Source organism: Otolemur garnettii, unplaced genomic scaffold (genome assembly GCF_000181295.1).
Source record: "Otolemur garnettii isolate 467f Iridium unplaced genomic scaffold, OtoGar3 scaffold00018, whole genome shotgun sequence".
In the NCBI taxonomy this organism is placed as follows: Eukaryota; Metazoa; Chordata; class Mammalia; order Primates; family Galagidae; genus Otolemur; species Otolemur garnettii.
This window is the reverse complement of record NW_003852413.1, coordinates 27,077,081-27,088,669: the sequence shown is the minus strand read 5'-3', so window position 1 is coordinate 27,088,669 and position 11,589 is coordinate 27,077,081. Positions and strand designations below refer to the sequence as shown.

The 11,589-nt window shown below is 44.1% G+C and overlaps 2 protein-coding genes across 3 annotated transcripts in view; one reads left to right on the top strand and one right to left on the bottom strand.

The window, feature by feature from the left end:
• SNF8 (SNF8, ESCRT-II complex subunit) overlaps window positions 1–5,350 on the top strand; it is a 13,830-nt gene extending 8,480 nt beyond the window's left edge. The window contains exons 5-8 of the mRNA XM_003786472.3: window positions 338–410; window positions 1,591–1,732; window positions 3,236–3,310; window positions 4,829–5,350. Coding sequence (XP_003786520.1) covers window positions 338–410; window positions 1,591–1,732; window positions 3,236–3,310; window positions 4,829–4,966 — 428 coding nt within the window. The 3' untranslated portion in view covers window positions 4,967–5,350. The remainder of the gene's footprint in view (window positions 1–337; window positions 411–1,590; window positions 1,733–3,235; window positions 3,311–4,828) is intronic.
• Window positions 5,351–6,379: 1,029 nt separating this feature from the next.
• Window positions 6,380–11,589, bottom strand: part of UBE2Z (ubiquitin conjugating enzyme E2 Z) — a 21,014-nt gene continuing 15,804 nt past the window's right edge. The window contains exons 6-8 of one of the 2 annotated variants that reach the window (XR_002772383.1): window positions 10,667–10,757; window positions 10,478–10,582; window positions 8,361–8,416 (exon numbers count right to left, since the gene is read on the bottom strand). Coding sequence is in view for 1 of the 2 variants with exons in the window: in XM_003786471.3 (XP_003786519.2) it covers window positions 8,246–8,416; window positions 10,667–10,757 (262 nt within the window). In the remaining variant the exon portion in view is untranslated. Of the gene's footprint in view, window positions 8,417–10,477; window positions 10,583–10,666; window positions 10,758–11,589 lie in introns of both variants that reach the window. The other variant, XM_003786471.3, reaches the window with a different exon arrangement.

Sequence of the window (11,589 nt, the reverse complement as noted above, 5' to 3'; positions counted from 1 at the left end):
TTTTTGGTTGCAGCCATCATTGTTGTTTTGCAGGCCCAGGCTGCATTTGAACCCGCCACCTCAGCTGCTTGAGCCACAGGTGCCGAGCCACATTTACAGTTTTTCAAAGATACTGCCTTTGTTTTTAGATTTTCACTTTAGGTCTCACTTTATTGAAGGTCTTAATAAGGTCTCAGAACCCATTTCTCATATATGCCCAGAAGTGAAAGAAATTTAGGAACTAGAATGCTGTTTTGCGACTTGTAAGCTACTGGAAAGTAATAATCATCCATTTATTTTAAGTGGTTGCAGCCATAAGTTTAATTGATTGTCTGCTTTCTATCCCCCTCTCCAATAGGTCTGATAACTCTGGAGGAACTACATCAACAAGTGTTAAAAGGAAGGGGCAAATTCGCCCAGGATGTCAGCCAGTAGGTCTTGCCTTCAAACTCCTTGGAGTACAGAAAGAGGTCTTTAAAAATTGGATGGAAATATTTTCTCCCTACTTCTCATATGTCTAAGCTAACTTAAGAATCTGTATGATCAGAAGAAAATATATTTTTATTTTAGAAAACTAAAAGTGCAGAGATATAAAAAAGGAAACAATTTCTTGAGATTACAGCTGTTGTATATTTTGATATATTTCCTTTTAGGTATTTTTTTTTTCATGCATACCTGTGTATTATTTTTTAACATACTTGGGGCTACATATACTCTTCAGATTATTGGAGGCCAATTAGACTAGAGTAGTTGCTTAGAAAGGCTGGGGAAAGAGATGGGGATGAGATGAAGGGTATAAATTGATCTGGTTCACCAGCCTCTATGTGTCAGCCCAGCTTGAGAAAAAATGAAAGGCTGTTTTTGATGTCACTCCTAAGGAGCCTGCTTTGGATGAGATCATGAAGACCTGGAATATTTAAAAAGAAAGTGATGACAAAAGATACTAGTCATACTCATTGCAGATTAATTTTCATAGGGAGTGGGTGAGTTAGTGCATTTGAAACAGATTTTAATTTGCTATTCTAGAGGGTTGAAGAAAGCATTCCAGTTTACCTTAAAATCCCCTTTCCCTGGCTGGTTAGGTGATCTTTGAGATTTGGCAGTGGTTGTAAACTTTCAGTATGTGGGCTGGATGTACGTTCATAATCTACATGCTATTTTGTGGGTTTTTTCCCCTCTGATTTGAGCTAGCTGTCAGCTAAGCACTCAGAAAACCTGGCAGTACTGGGCTTGGATTTCAAATGGCAATTATCAGCTGGGCTTCCCTTTTTGAAATGGATAAGAATTCTCTGGTTTGCCATAGTTCACACTACTCCTAGTCCTCTTCAGCTCACTCATTCACATTTCCTGATGGGCTTCTGCAGGTATATTTTTGATCTCTGGATGTTGGAATTGATGCTTTGCTGAGTGGAAAGCCTGACTCCTGTAACATCTCCCTCGATTGTCTAAGCACCATTTGGTGCTTTTTATCCCTGCCTTTTTACTGACATAGTTCAGTGGTGTGCAGCTTTTTGAATCTTCTGTCAGAGTATCCTGCCCAGGGTAGAGCTGAAACTAGCATTGTTGGGTCTGATCTGCCAAAGGTCTTTAAGCAGCTCTTCCTCACCTCAGAGACGACCTGATCAGGGCCATCAAGAAACTAAAGGCACTTGGCACTGGCTTCGGCATCATCCCTGTGGGTGGTACTTACCTCATTCAGTCTGTTCCAGCTGAGCTCAATATGGATCACACCGTGGTGCTGCAGCTGGCAGAGGTACTAGTGGGCCTTGTGTGTGTGTGCACGCAAGGAACAGTGTGGTGGGGGAGTTGGGAACTGTTCTGTATTCTCCCCAGGTCTTCTGGGGAGACTGTCTTGTGGATGAATTACTCAGATATTTGCTGGTTCAGCAGACATTTATTAATCAGCTATAGTACAAAGCACTGGGCTAGGCTGTGGGGCATATAAAGATAGGTGCAGTATAGTTCCTGCTCTCAAGGAGCTTACAGTCTAGTCAGACAGCATGCAAACAACTAACTGTACTTCCTTGAATAGACTCTTTGATGTCTTCGGAAACTACTAGGTGGAGTCTTCAAAACAGATTTTATAAAATCTTTTCTTTTTTTTTTTTTTAAGAGACAAAGTCTCAATTATCACCCACAGTAGAGTGCGGTGCTGTCACAGCTCATAGCAACCTCCAGCTCTTGGGCTTAGGTGATTCTCTTGCCTCAGCCTCCCAAGTAGCTGGGACTATAGGCAACTGCCACAATGCCTGGCTATTTTTTTGTTGTTGCAGTTTGGCCGGGGCTGGGTTTGAACCTGCCACCCTCGGTATATGGGGCCAGTGCCCTACTCACTGAGCCACAGGCACTGCCCAGATTTTATAAAATCTTGTTTGCCACTCCCCTATCCCTCAGCATGCCTTTAGCATGCCTACCGCATAAACCCTTTCCTCTAAATCCCCATCATGTATTTAGGGAGGACAAGTTCAGTTTTAGTTATAATACAAAACAAAACAAAATCAGGGAGAGGCTTTTCTGTATTGGGGGATGGTAGAGTGAGGCAGGACAAGGACTAAATATTGAAAAATTTTAGATTAACATTTTATGATTATCACCATTCCTTCCTATTAGTTAATTTTTCTGAATATTCCATTGTCATACAGTTTTCTGTTGAAGTCTAACTTACTCTTAGTACCAGGGACCCCACTTTGTAAGATTGAACCCACTAAGCTATCTCTATCATCTTGAAAGTCACCTCAATCCCATCCCCGTCCCTAACCTCTCTGTTGGGACCTTTGAAAGTTCTTTGCTATCTGGGCTTGTTGGCTCATGCCTGTAATCCTAGCACTCTGGGAGGCCAAGGCTGGTGGCTTACCCTGAGCTCAGGAGTTTGAGACCAGCCTAAGCCAGAGCAAGACCTCCTCTCTACAAAAAAAAAAAAAAAAAAAAAAAAAAAAAAGTTGGGTGTTGTGGTACGCATCTGTAGTCCCAGAGTCCCAGATACTTGGGAGGCTGAGGCAAGAGAATCGCTTGAGCCCAAGAGTTGAAGGTTGCTGTGAGCTCTGATGCCACAGCACTTGGCCGAGGGCCACAAAGTGAGACTGTCTGAATTAAAAAAACAATTAATAAATAAAAGTTCTTTTTCTATGCTCTTGAAGGCTTGGCCCAAGGGCAGCTCTTGCTTTTGTGGCTTAAGTCTGTTGTTCCTGGGCAAATGCTGGGTTCTTAGGGAAATCACACTCTTAACTGACTCCATCCCCATTCCTCCTTCCTTCAGAAAAATGGCTACGTGACTGTCAGCGAAATCAAAGCTAGTCTTAAATGGGAGACTGAGCGAGCACGGCAAGTGCTGGTATGTGACTTTGGAATCGCCCAGAAAAGATGAGTCTCAGATGGGAGGAGGTGGGTGGATGGGTTTTACCCAGTCAGGAGCTTCAGCCTCACTTTGCTAGTCTCTTGCCTTAAGGCTACTGCTGCTATGCTAGAAGGGAACTCAGTGTTTTTCTCTGAAGATGGCACTGAAGAGGTAGAACTCACCAAGGCAGGCCTCTAACTTTGGCATGCATATAATACCAGGCTGCCACTGCTCCTGGGGAATGGATACCCATTTGCTTTCCTGAATATCTTGAGCTGGAGTTGCTGGTCAGGAGGTTAATATAGTTTGTAGTAGTAGCACTGTTAGTAAAGAGTGAAAGGAATTATTAACTACTTACGATAATTACATATCTATAATTACACACAACATTATATTGCATATTGTATATAATTTTATATGTACAAACTTCATGGTGCTGATAAAAGACTGTTGTGAAGAAGCAGCAGCAGCATGAGAATGTAGGAGCCTGGGTATTAGCACCTTTTTATTATCTAGGACTTTTATCTGTAAAATGCTGATAACTTAATTACCTGTTTCATATTACTGGGTAGAACCAACCCATCTTGAGCATATTTCTAGCATCTGTTACCCATAAATTATTTTATTATTATTTTGAGACAGAGTCTCACTATGTCGCCCTTGGTAGTACTGAGGCATCACAGCTCACAGCAACCTCAAACTCTTGGGCTTAAGCGATTCTCTTGTTTCAGCTTCCCAAGTAGCTGGGCTATAGGTGCCCGCCACAAGGCCCAGCTATTTTTTTGTTGCAGTTGTCATTGTTGCTTAGCTGGCCCAGGCTAGGTTCGAACCCGCCTGCTTCTGTATGTGGCCAGCGCTGTAACTACTGTGCTACTGGTGCCGAGCCCAGTAAATTAATTCAAAGATAGGACAGGCTAGGCATGGTGGCTCACGCCTGTAATCCCAGCACTCTGGGAGGCTGACGCAGGCGGATTGCTGGAGCTCAGGAGTTCGAGACCAGCTTGAGCAAGAGTAAGACCCTGTCTTTAAAAATAGCCAGGTGTTGTGCCGGGTGCCTGTAGTCCCAGCTACTTGGGAGGCTGAGGCAAGAGAATCACTTGAGCCCAAGAGTTTAAGGTTGCTGTGAGCTATGACACCATGGCTCTACTGAGGGTGACAAAGTGAAACTGGGAACAAAAAACCAAACGATGACCTCCATTTTGCTTCTGGGAGAACAGAGGCAGTGATCTACTCAGCCGATAACTCTGTTGCCCTATGTTCTCTCTACTGCATCCCACTGTGCTTGGCTTGGATTTGCTTTACTCTTTGCCTCAGCAGTACATGTTAAAAGATTTGGTGGCATTTTTTATACCTCAGGCAAAGGACAAGGCCAGACAGATCACAGTTTGGTTGCATAAATGTGTAAAGGCACCTGTGTGTAGATCGTTTGAAAGCCTCACTGAAGCTAAAACAGGTTTGGAGAATGAACATCTACCCTCGGTGGAACTTCTCACATGCTCTTCCTTTTTCCTGTAGGAACACCTGCTGAAGGAAGGGCTGGCCTGGCTGGACTTACAGGCCCCAGGAGAGGCCCACTACTGGCTGCCAGCTCTCTTCACTGACCTCTACTCCCAGGAGATTACAGCTGAGGAGGCCAGAGAAGCCCTCCCCTGACTGAGACTGGAATGGCACACAATAGCAGGCAGGGAGAAGAGGGAAGACCTATTGGTGAATAAACCTGGACAATTTTGTTTATATAAAAAAAAAAAAAATTAGAAAAAAGATACCAAGTTTTTCTTTCTTCTCCCAATATTTTATTTTCCCAAAGTGTCTTCATATTGCATTTTTATTGGAGAAAATCTCATTTATCCAGTAAAGATAACTTGAGTAACACAGGTAACTGTAAGCCAGATATAAAATGACTTGTGCAGATCATCCACACATTCATGGAAGCACTGGGCCTAGAATGCTGTCTCTGGGCCTGTCTAGTTTCTCTGTGGCTGTGAGACAAATTACAGCCTCTGCTAATTCAGACCTCTTATAAAATATTGATCTCAAGATAGCAGGCCCTAATGGACTAGTAGATAACACTTGTTCTTTCAGTCTCTTTCTGCTTTCTTGGTAGAGGTTTCACATTATGATAGACTTAGCTTTGAGTGTGAAAGAAATAAAAGTCAGTGTTAAGTGGTGGCTTAATTGGAAGAAAGAAAAAATTAGTGAATGTTCTATTTCCTCAGATTGCTTACTAGCTTTCCTTCCTGTACTCTTCCTTAGGTCCCTTAAGCCTCAGTGGTGGGATAGGGAATCATTTACTGAACACCCTGTGCTGTATTTTATAGATACCTCATTTTATCCTCACAACCACCTAAAAAGGTTAAGCAGGTAGCCTTAACTTTACTGGTGGTAGATCAAAGTAGTTTGTTGGGGGATCATGAGCTTAAGCAGAGCCAAGGCTAAAACAAGGTCTCTTGATCTCAGAGCCCATGCTTTCCCATCTCACTGCTTTGTACAGTACAGGATGGCAAGTCATACTGTGAATAGATATTTTTTTCTACATACCTGGTCAGCCAAGAGGAAAAAGCCTCTGCCCAGAAAAGCGAGAATCACCTAAAGCAAGTAGAAGTGATGAGGAAGGAGGCCAGAAGACTTTCAGGCTCTCACTGCTCAGTTCATAGGAAGTGCTGGTTTAGTACTTAGAAAACTAGAAGCCATTGACTTCTTACGGAGACCCTTCTGGCTGGAGATACGTAGTCTGGGCTTCTACTTCTTCCTAACCATGCAGGACATATCCATGCCCCACAGCTTTGGAACAGGTTGCTTCTTTGGAAGCCATTGAGACCAAGAAGGCACTCCTCTCATCGACAGAACCATAGTCTCAAAGATGGAGCTCTCCAATTGGTGGAAAACTTGTCAGCAGTAGTCTTCTTCTTCCTAACCCCTCACTGTATAATGCAAGTTTTCAACTTTGCAACAATTCACTGAGTACTTTCCTTTTCCCTGATAGTTCCAGGCCTAGGTGAGATGTGATTGACTGGATGATCCCATTCCTCCTACATAAACCCTCCCATACCCACAGGCACTTCCTCCTTCTGCCAAAACAAACTTTATTGCACCAAAAAGAAAAAAAAAACTTCATTTATGTACAGTCATATATAAAGACATCTCTGACTCCTGTGCATATTATTTCCTCAACTCAAGATTAGGGCTTAAGTCAGGCTGCTATGCCAGACATGCTCTGCCCTATGGCAGGGCCAAGGAGAGGATTGTCACTTGAAAGTGGGAACACTTAAATGGATGACAGTTAACACCGGACCCACAGACCAAGGGCATTCTTCTAATCCCTCGACTAGCCCCAAGAACAGAAGAGGGAAATTGGAATCCAGGTCCCTTTTCACATCTCTATGTGATAGACACTCAACCTTCAGGCATCCAAGATAAACTTGTTCCCCACACCCCCCACTCCCCGTCCAGTTTCTTTGCTTCCTGCCCTCCCAAGTAGGGCATTCTCATTTTTGTGCCTTGCCATCCTCACCCCACAGTTCCCCCTAGGGAGTCCCATGATTCACAAGGCAGAGACCTGTGCAGCAGGCAGGAGAGGTGTACATTATCACCTTCCTTCTGTGTGGCTGGATGCGACTGAGGCCCCATGTCACATGAATCACCAAAACCCCACTGGGAGCCATAACCAGAATCTGGAAGTGGGGGAGGACACATCCAGAAGGAGGGGAATGGATTCCCTTGATACCCAGAATTACAGGGCACCTAAAGCATTTTTCTGAGCCAACTAGCTAGAGGATCGCTGTAGCTAAATACAGAGAGAGAAGCAACACAGCCAGGTAAACACCCATCAGAGCCAGTGACAAGAGCAGCTGGGGAAGAAGGGAGAAGGCTCCAAAGTCCCAGCCCTAATCCCCTTCTGCCATTGGCTACCCTTGCTCCCTATAATTATATCCCTGGGGTTGAAGTGAGAAGGGCAACTACAGGTTGGGGTGAGAATACACAAGGACAGCCAAACAAAATAAGGACTAGTATCAGTCTCCCCCTTATTCCCCACCCCCAAAAGAAAATACCCTCATCGTGACTAGTATTTATGAAAATCTGTAAGAGACTATTCTATGTAGTGGCTCTAATCCCATACACACAGCAGCTGCCTGTGCTGGGAACTTTTCAAATCAGTGATTGTGGGAACAAACAGTATTTTCAACTTACGGTGCCTGGGCAGGCTTTATCAAAACCTTGTTTCAGGCCCAGTCACATTTACCTTCTGTGTGAAATCTAGAAAAAGGGGAGGGAATAGGGGGCAGGGGAGAAAGGTGCTCAGGTGCTAGGTAAAGCTTACTGATCAGCAGCCTAAACTCCACCACTGTTCCTTCTCTTTGGTCTGTCTAGAACAGTGAGTATAAATTAGGAAAAACAAAATTATGCTGGACTGTGGGGAATAACGGGGCAGGGGTCAGAGAGAGGAAAAGGGCATTGAGAAGCCCTGCTTCAAGACTGAAGACAGACAAGACAACCACCCAGACTGCTCAAGTGTTACAGACAGCTCCCTACCCTAAGCTCCCTTCCAGATATCCCCATAAAACCTTTGGGCACACTCCCTCTTGGAATTGCAATTTTTGTCTTCCACCTATCCCTAAGGAGCTGGCCCCGTGGAGAGGTGTGTTGGTTGGTTGGTTTTTGCCAGAGGCCCTCGCCCTAGGTGCTGCTGTAAAGGTACCTTGGCCCCTGATATGGGATGAACAAAGAAGCCCCAGATGCTCCAGTGCCAAGGAGGTCAGATCGGGAACAGCCCCCCACTCCCACACCTTGGGATCCGAGCTTGCTTGGTTCTTGCCATCTTGCAGGATGACGTCAAGTTTGGAGGGAGGTACACAGTGCCTCTCCATCCCTGGGGTGAGGGCAAGGGACTCTGCTGGGACTCTTGAGTGGGGGAAGGGGTGAGGGGAGCTGAGTCTAAACCCTCAGGCTCCCATGCAGGTCTGTCTCTGTCCCAGATGAGCTGCTATCAGAGTCCATTTCAGCGTTCTCATTATGGAGCCTCTCCAGCACTTTCTGACGAATCAGTCCCAGGCGCATCAAGAGGGACTGGTAGTCAAAGTGGCCCCGCTTCTCGCCAAAAGGGTCCTGTGGGGGAAAGGAGACAAGGGGGATGGAAGATTCAAGTCTGGGTGGCTCATCCCATAAAAAGCAGCTTTGGGCCCATGTGAAATGCAAGCTCAATTTCTAAGTCATGGGAACAAAGGAAGGCATAGCATGGCACAAGTAGTCCCAAACAGCAGACAACAAAATCTTTGTTTAGGATTATCACAGCATGCTTACTGCCCCAAACAGGTTTAGTATGGGCTGACCTTAAAAATGTGTCTGTATTACACAAAAGCAAGTCAATACACAGAAGAAGGCATAGTAAGGATGAGATCGCTAGAGAATAGGATTGTAATCATTAAGTGTGCCCTTTTTTGTTTTTTCTTAAAAGAAAAAAAAAAAAAGATGAGGTCCTGTTATATTGCTCAGGCTTATCTTGAACTCTCCAGCAAAACTGATCCTCCTGCATCTGTTTCTCAAGTAGCTGAGATTACAGGTACATAATACAACACCTGGGCTATGCCTGTATTTTCTGGGATTTTTTTTTTTGTTGTTGTTATCAATTTTTTTAGTGTCTGTGTTATTTTTTATTTACTTTGGTTTTTTTTTTTTTTTGGCTTTAACAAAGTCTCACTTTGTTACCCTTGGTAGAGTGCCCTGGCGTCACAGCTCAAGGCAACCTCAAACTCTTGGGCTTATGTGATTCTCTTGCCTGAGCCTCCTAAGTAGCTGGAACTACAGGTGCCTGCCATAGTGCCTGGCTGTTTTTTGTTGTAGGTATCATTGTTATTTTAGCTGGCCCAGGCCAGGTTCGAATCCGCCAGTCTCGGTGTATGTGGCTGGCACCCTACCCACTGAGCTACAGGTGCCGCATATCTAATTTTTAAATTTTCTGTAAAGACAGAGTCTCAGGCTAGTCTTGAACTCCTAACTTCAATCAATAAATCCTACTGCCTCAGCCTCCCAAAGTGCTGGGGTTACAGGCATGAGCCTTGGTGCTTGTTATTTAATTTAAAAAGCCTTAGAAAGAAATTGTCCTTCATTCCCTATACTAAAAAAAAAAAAAACCCCAACCTGTTAATTTGCTTTTCTATAGGTCACAGGCAGGTCTAGAAGGCAAGAGTTCTGACTTCTAAATAAGCACCCATACTCTTCCCCAGGGACTCATCACTACAATCCTGTCCAGGTTTCTAGGCTCTAGTCCAGGGTCATGTAGCCTTGATCTGAGTTAGTCCTTATTGTTCTAGCTTAAAGATCTCTAAAGATTTTATAGAAAGGCTTAATTGTTCTCAAAGTCTCAGAAGCAACTATGGTTGGGGTGGAGAGTATAAAATAAAAAGAATTTGAAATGCCATATAGGGACTTTAATGGCAAAGTAGTATGGCCAGAGCAGAGTTCAAATAAGTGGAAATGGCCTTCCCTGGCAGTCCCAAACAGGTACACAATTTTCTCTTTTACAAAAAACCCCTTCCACATTTCTGTCCACATAGTAGCCTCATAAGCAGGGTGTCAGGGGGTGCTTGTCATAGTCACTGGGACTACAGCCCACACTGCTCACTATTCCCTGAATGTTGAGCTTATTCCAGAGCTATCAATTCTCCAAATCTTCCTTCTTTCACCTTTGGTTCCATTTCTCCAACTCCCCCTCCTCCCCCTCATGCTGTTTCTTCTCCCATCCTTCATCACAAGTCATTTTTCCTTTATGGACTGAATATTGGTAATGTGCTATTGGACAGAAACAATGAGAATTCCTGATGGAAAACAAACTAGGGCATATATCATCTATGTACTCTCAAGAAAGGTTCAGGAAACAATTTAATCCTGAGCCTGACTTGCCCTTTGAGCTTAAATGAAAGGACAGGGAAGCCACCATTTATAAGCAGCATCACAGAAATTGGAATCTACCTACATGACACTGTACATCTATCAATTCTCTAAGCCACCTGTTCTAAGGGCTAGAGATGTAATTCTAACAGATAACTCTTATAATCCCTAAGGTTTTGGAAGGGCTGAATGTTCTTGGCTACTGACCAAGATGGAAAGGAGTTCTAGCCTAGAAAGAAGGACAATTCAGACAGAATTGAGTACCTCCTGAGTACCTACTTTATGCCAGGAACTTAGAACCAACTCCATATGACTTAGGCAAGTCAGTCTCCTCTCTGGGCCTCAGTTCCTCATATGACACAGGTTCCTTTTAGCTGTGATAGTCTATGAGAGATGTGGATGTCACCCTTGGGGGTTTGACAGGGTCTGCTGTAGGGCTTCTGGAATTACTAGCGAGGGCTGTATTACCTGCATAGTCTGGCCTTGAAGGTGCAGGCGATCTTTGCAGGCCACCTCATAGAAGTCATAATACTCCAGGAAGGACTTCTCCATCACCCCCCTAAAAAACAGGTAGAGAAGTTAGAAACTTGGCAGCAGGTCATCCTTTCACTATCTAACCTTAATCCCAAGTTAAACAGATAGTATTCCTAAGCTTATCAATGGAAAAAGAACGCCTGACTGTCCATGGTTGAGTTCTCTTATACTTTGGGAATTAGAAAACACAAGTGACTACAATAGTCACCATTTGGTTTTTTTGTTATTGTTTGTTTTTTTAGAGTTTTACTTTGTCACCCTTGGTAGAATGCCATGACATCATAGCTCACAGCAACCTCAAACTCTTAGGCTCAAGCAATTCTCTCACCTTAGCCTCCCAAGAAGCTGGGACTATAGGTGCCCACCACAATGCCTAGCTATTTTTAGAGTTGGGGTCTTGCTCTTGCTCAGACTGGTTTTGAACTCATGAGCTCAGGCAATCCACATGCCTCAGCCTCCTAGAGTTCTAGGATTACAGGCGTAAGCCACTGCACCGGCTAGAAGTTTAATTAACCCTTGAGTTGTTCATCTAATTTTAGCACTTAGAAGTAAACTTAAACATGAAGAAAAGGGATTATTAAAAAGTGCTCTACACCACATTTACTTGTTGAATAGTTACTATGTCCAACCCTTCATAAAACTAGGAGTTCCCTAAGGGCACAGACTATTTTTCCCTAAGGGCAAAAACAACTCTCTGAACTTCCTCTTGGACTTCCTCAGCTACTTGCTCTTTAAAAGCATGAGGGTGGGCTCGGCACCTATAGCTTAACCGGCAAGGGCGCCTAAGGTGGCGGGTTCGAATCCCCAGCCCGGACACACCAAACAACAATGACGGCTGCAACCAAAAAATAGCCGGG